This window comes from Lagenorhynchus albirostris, chromosome 15, assembly GCF_949774975.1.
Source record: "Lagenorhynchus albirostris chromosome 15, mLagAlb1.1, whole genome shotgun sequence".
NCBI classification, from domain to species: Eukaryota; Metazoa; Chordata; class Mammalia; order Artiodactyla; family Delphinidae; genus Lagenorhynchus; species Lagenorhynchus albirostris.
Window position 1 is genome coordinate 74,298,982 of NC_083109.1, and position 6,000 is coordinate 74,304,981.

The 6,000-nt window shown below is 50.2% G+C and overlaps 1 protein-coding gene across 3 annotated transcripts in view; it reads left to right on the forward strand.

The window, feature by feature from the left end:
* Positions 1–4,887, forward strand: part of CALN1 (calneuron 1) — a 434,654-nt gene extending 429,767 nt beyond the window's left edge. For all 3 annotated transcript variants that reach the window (XM_060124149.1, XM_060124150.1, XM_060124151.1), the window contains one exon: positions 4,760–4,887. In XM_060124149.1, the coding sequence (XP_059980132.1) occupies positions 4,760–4,887 (128 nt within the window). The remainder of the gene's footprint in view (positions 1–4,759) is intronic.
* Positions 4,888–6,000: the final 1,113 nt, after the last annotated feature.

Genomic DNA, 6,000 nt, shown 5'->3' on the forward strand with positions numbered 1-6,000 from the left:
AGAGACAGAAAGTAGATTAATGATTACCAGGGGCTGGGGAGGGAGGGCGATGAGGAGTGCCTTCTAATGTGTATGGGGTTTATTTTTAGGGTGATGAGAACTTTCTAGAATTAGGTGGTGGTGATGGTTTCACAACCCTTGGGAATGTACTAAATACCACTGAATTGTACACCCTAAAAGGGTGAATGTTATGGTACGTGGATTCTTTCTCAATTGAAAGTAAATAAATATTAAGAGCTAGATTTTTTTTTTAATTAAAATATCAGGCCCTCTGAGAGCACGATAGATGTTCAAGAGAAGCCTCATAGGAAAGTGAAGTTTAGGTTAGGCCTGGAAGAAATGAGAGGGAAGGTAAGTGGACACCCTTAACAGAGGGAAAGGTATGAACAGTGCTGCAGAGTCTTAGGTAGAGAGCATAGCTGCTTGGCTGAGAAAAAGGCTGCTGGGGGAGGGGAGGAGGGGTGGTCTAGGGACAGAGGGACAAAGGGGATAGGAGATGATCTGCGATCCTGCCTACCTGCTGAGCTTAGGAGCTGGATAGATCTGCTTCCCCCAGCAAGGAGGGGCCTTCAGGGAGATTGCAGGGCGTGATGACGCATACCAAGCACTGCTCCAGGAAGGAGTCTGGCTGCAGTTCAGGATGAATAATTGAGGGAAGGGACCAAAGCAAAGTTTTGAGAGCATCTGCTGTAGTCTCGGCCCGGGGCTAGAGGCTGCAGGAAACAGGAGAAAAACCATCAGATCTTTTCTGCAGCCCTCAGGGGATACAGGAAGGATACCTTGCATTTCTCTAGCAAGTCAGGGTTGCACAATAGTTTTTGATTTTTTTATGAGCCCGTTGATCTCTGAAATAATTTTTGAAATTAACAGAACAATTATCATTAGGTCCTTTTACAGAGCGAGAAACTGAGGCTCAGAGAAATTCAGCCTCTTGCCCAGGGCTCTTCCTAAGTGGCAGTGAAGAGAAGAAGCCATATCTCCAACTCACAGTTCATCCTGGGCTGACCTGTCATCTTGTTGGGGAAACCAAGTGTAGACACTGAGAATGAATAAGTACACAAAAATATAGTGCAATGCAAATATATGGTAGCCAAAGACAGGCATTAAATTATTATCAACAAACACATTAATTAGTGCTGGGTTATACTGTCGACCACACCAAGCGTTTGAAGGACATTTCTTTTGGATCTTCCTCTGGCTGTACTTTCTGTTGCTAAACAAAAGATCAGGAGAGAGTCTGTGTAGAACTTTTGAACCTGGATATTAGAATCAGACGTGGGTTCAAATCCCACCTTCACCATTTTCCAAAAGACCTTGGACTCTACTTCTCGGAGCTTCAGAGCCCTCACCTACCAAATGAGGGTCACACACCCCATTCACAAAGGACTATCGCTATTAATTCTGCAAGGACGTCTGTAAAGTACATATGCGTACCTTGCCCGCTGAGGTGGGTGCTCAGTAAGTAAAGGGGAATTTTTTCAAGGTTTCCATATAGGAATTAGCATTCACTGGGCACAGACAACATTCAAGTACCTTCCTATGCTCATAATCCTCACCACAAGGCAGGTCTTATTTACCCACATTTTATAGGCGGGGAAATTGAGGCCCAGGGAGCTTGGCTTGCCGCAGCTCACACAGCTACAATGTGGGATAAGATGATTGTGATTAAGATTGGTGTCTGGCTTCTTCACTCTACCACACAACTTACATCAGAACTGGATGTGAAAGAATTCTCATCCTGGGACTTCCCTGGCGGCATAGTGGTTAAGAATCCGCCTGCCAGTGCAGGGGCCACAGGTTCAAGCCCTGGTCCAGGAAGATCCCACATGCCGTGGAGCATCTAAGCTCGTGCGCCACAACTACTGAGCCCATGTGCCTAGAGCCCGTGCTCTGCAACAAGAGAAGCCACCGCAATGAGAAGCCCGCGCACCACAGTGAAGAGTAGCCCCCCGCTCGTCGCAACTAAAGAAAGCCTGTGCGCAGCAATGAAGACCCAACGCAACCAAACATAAATTAATTAGTTAAAAAAATAAAAAAGAATTCTCATCCTTGCACAGAATCTGAATTAAAGACTCTAATCTCCAATGACGGTGGGTTTCAGAACTACCCAGGAGAGAGCTGGAAGCTGCAGTCTACTTATAGTCCTCATGGCGGGATCCAGCCTGGCATGACCTCATGTACAAACTATTAGGTCCCCAGGCCTTTCCTCCTTCCTTATCTCTCCCCTCCTACTGCTTTGAAGGATTTTTAGATCAAAGGTGCAGCCACTCTCCTGGGGGATAATCCTGTTGCCTGTAACCTTTTTTTCTGAGTGTCCTTCACAAAGAAGGGCTTCAACAAAAAATTTCTCCCTCAGCCCAATCACACAGTTTTTCTTTTCCTTAAGCCTTCGCCAGCCCTCAAGATAGGAAGGTAGATGTCTGCCTTCAGAAGCAGTTTTATACTGAGGAGCTGCCGGAATAAATTATAGTCCTCAGAAAGTGTTAGATACGCCATTTCCACATCCTCACCTTATTTTCTGCTTTGGGTCCTTGCCTTCCCAAACACCACCTCCGTTTTCCTTCCTGAGGGCTGATATGACTTTTTACATGTGCCCACTTCTGGGGGCAGACACGTCTCTGCACCGAGGAAATTTTCTTCCTCCAGGTAAGAACTTATAAGATTCTAAGACCCAGACAGGATGAGCAAGTAGTAGAGAACTGAGCCAAAAATACTTTCAATCACCAAGGGACCCAGGGGACCCAGAAGGATTAAAGATATCGAGACAAGGCCTAAGAGACTAAGGCAGAAATAACCGACAGGTATTGCGGAGGGAGCCGGGAGCTGTGCCGGGGGCATTGGGCCTCTGTGAAGTGTGGAGAAACTTTCCGGTGGATGTAATTTGTAGAGGCCCCCCCTGAGCCTTGTCTCAGGGGAAGCTCCTTTGCCTTTGGAAACATCACCCACTTCCTGCTTCTTCCCTGCTATTTCTAGGGCATTAGAGGAGCCGCTCAGTGTCAAGGGGGAGAGGGGCGTGAACTTGAACCTTTTTTTTAGGTTTTTTTAAAGGCATGTGGACCCTACCTTGACCTTTTCTTTTGCCTTCTTTCCAGCAGAGAGTAATTTTAAGGGAAATTACACTTCTTTTCTTTCTCTTTTCACTCAATTTGGCCTAAAGAAAAACCACTTTCCCTCAGCTGGTGGTTGTTTGCAAAGGTACAGTAGAATGTCTAGCAGAAGGACCCCTTTGCAAAATGGAAGGTAATCTGAAAATGTTCTTCAGTCCTGGCCTTGGGTTTCTGCAGTACCCACACCCCGATGTCCCTAACACACACCTACACACACACACACAGCCCTCCTGCCCCCAGCAACTCAAGCTCTATCAGATTCTTGGGCCCCACCCAGATGTACTGAACCAAAAAGCCTGGGGCTGGGCCCCGGAGATCCCCTAATCACCTGCAGAGCTTATTAAAAATACACATTCCTGGCCTCCACCCCCATAGATTTGGATTCAGTCATTCTGTGATGGGGTGGGAGAATTCGCATTGACATCAGACTCCCAGATGGTGCCGAGGCAGCTGGTCCAACGAGTAGCCCTGGTGTAGGTCACCTCCCGCCAGCCTCCCGGGAAGGGATTTTTTCCACAAGCTAAGCGGTAAACTGTGTGTAAAGCTTACCGCGGGACCAGGACGGACAGGGAAGGAGGTGTAGACAAAAAGAGGAAAGAGAAGGAAAAGAAATTCTGGCGTGGGAAGCAATGCCTGGAGGAGAGAGCCGTTCTTTCCTTTCTTGTTCTTTCCATTTCCCTATTTCTGGCCCATATTCCTAACCCACTAGTTAACGCCTTCTGATCGAGACCAACTAATGGTTTCTCGTGGGCCTTATAAAAATGGTGACTCAAGACCTGGCCCAACAAAAGGATTAAGACAGCGCCACTCCAGGGCCCAAGGTCAGACCCTTGGGGCCGCAGGATCTGGGGGCAGGGACACCCTGCCTCCGAAAAGCCTGAGAGGATCCTGCACCTCCTTGCTTCACGCGGGTCCTAGCCACAGCTCACGTGGTCGCCACAACCCAGATTTCAACAGGCACCACGATCACCTAGTTAAACGCGGGAGATCACTGGCCAGAGTCCCCCATTCAACAGATCTGCGGGGAGCATGGGCCGGCCTGAGAATCTGCCTTTTTAATAAGTTCTTGGTGCTGTGATGTAGCTTACCCAGGGACCCCGCGCTCGAACCGCTGCTGCGCGTATCTGCCATAATGCCGGAAGTCCCTTAGAGTCATTTCAACTGGCAGCCACCCAGGAACAGTCCTGGGAAAGGTAAGTGGCTTCCAGCCCTTCCTGTAGGGATGCATCCGAACCTCGCTCTGTCCGTAACAGCTGCCTCAAACACGGGAGGCTGGCTTTCTGCAGAAACGACATGGCCAGGCCTGGGCGATGCCTTTGGTGAGACTCACGCCGAAAATGTGATGTATTTCCTCGCGCCGAAATCGCTGTAGCGCTATTGCATCTGGAAGCCTAGACCTCACTCGGAACATCACATCTGGCACGATTTTTGAAGTTTGGCCACTTCATACCATTTGCCAGGAGCAGGGATGCCCAGTTTCTTCCGAGAGCTGACCTAGAGATGCTTTACTTGATGTGACCGATCTTCTTCCTGTGGACAGGTCCCTGGGCTTGTTGGGGAAGAAGTGCAATCTGTCTCACTGTGTCATTTCTCTCTTCCCTCCCCGCCTTCCCTCCATGCCTCCTTGCCCTCTGCCCTACACCCCACTCCAGTGCATTCCCAGAAGCAGAACAGACAGACCTGCGTCCGGAAGAGCCTCATCTGCGCCTTCGCCATGGCCTTCATCATAAGCGTCATGCTGATCGCGGCCAACCAGATCCTCCGGAGCGGCATGGAGTAGCGGCCTCCCCGGCAGCTGCGTTCCTGGCTCACGCATGTGCTTGCCCCGCGGGCAGACTCTTCCTCCACAAAAAAAGCAGATACGGACGGTGCAGACGCGGCACAGTCCAGCGAAGAACCCAAGGTTGCAGTGCAACCCGTGTTGTTGCAAACCCACTTCATCCCCTTGGCAGGTACACAAAAGGGCTGTCTTCAATGCTTTAATGGTCTTGTTTCCTAATGCAATAAATAGCCAGGAGTTCCGAATGATCGCTTCGACCGCCTGTAGGAACTCTAAAGAGAAACTCCATCTTCATCTCGGAATTCCCACGGCCATCCAGGTTGGCGGGGTAAGGCAGCAAGAGAGAGGCGGAACACGCAATCACCTCCGCGCCCCGTTCTCTCAACCCAGGGGTCAACTGGAGACTCCCTCCCTCCCCCACCCCAGGGCAACCCTCAGTGCCGAGAAGCTGACTTCTGAGTTGCTGCAGAAGTGGGGGCTTCCCGTCCTACCCTGGCTTCCTTCCCCTACCTAGTGGAGGCCCCCCGGCAAGGCATGAGGGGAAAGCCATCGGACGGGGTGCAGCACCCAGCGGTCAGCACCCAGCGGTCTGCAAGTTGCCCCCTTCGCTTCTGTTCTACTGCCTTTTCTACAGGACTCTTGTTGGCAGAGTTGGGGAGCTCTCGGTTTCCGTCGGCACTTGGCTTTCTGTTCCTAGAGCCCATCGCGCACCAGCATTTTGGAATCTGCAGAGAGCCTTTCTCCCAGCTTTGCCGCCTGTGCTGCCATTTAGACAAAAAAAAGAAGCATAACCGTGGGCATCTCTATCACATAGACACACAGACAGACGTATATATTGGGTTTCTTCATGTGTGACATCCATCGTCCCTAATTGCTTTACTGCTGATAGAAGCTTGTCCTCCGACACACATCCCTGCCTCCCTGGGGTGGGTAGTTTGGGGATGGAGAGGGACATAGGCTGGTGGTGAGGAGGTATTGCAAGCCACGCCCCAGTGGTCCGGAGCGATGGAGTCCAAACACATCTCCATGCTGGGAGACCTCTGCAAGTGAAGGTCCTTGTGCATCTCACCTTTCTCTCATCTTCCAATTTGCTTTCTTAGTCTGTCTTCCCAG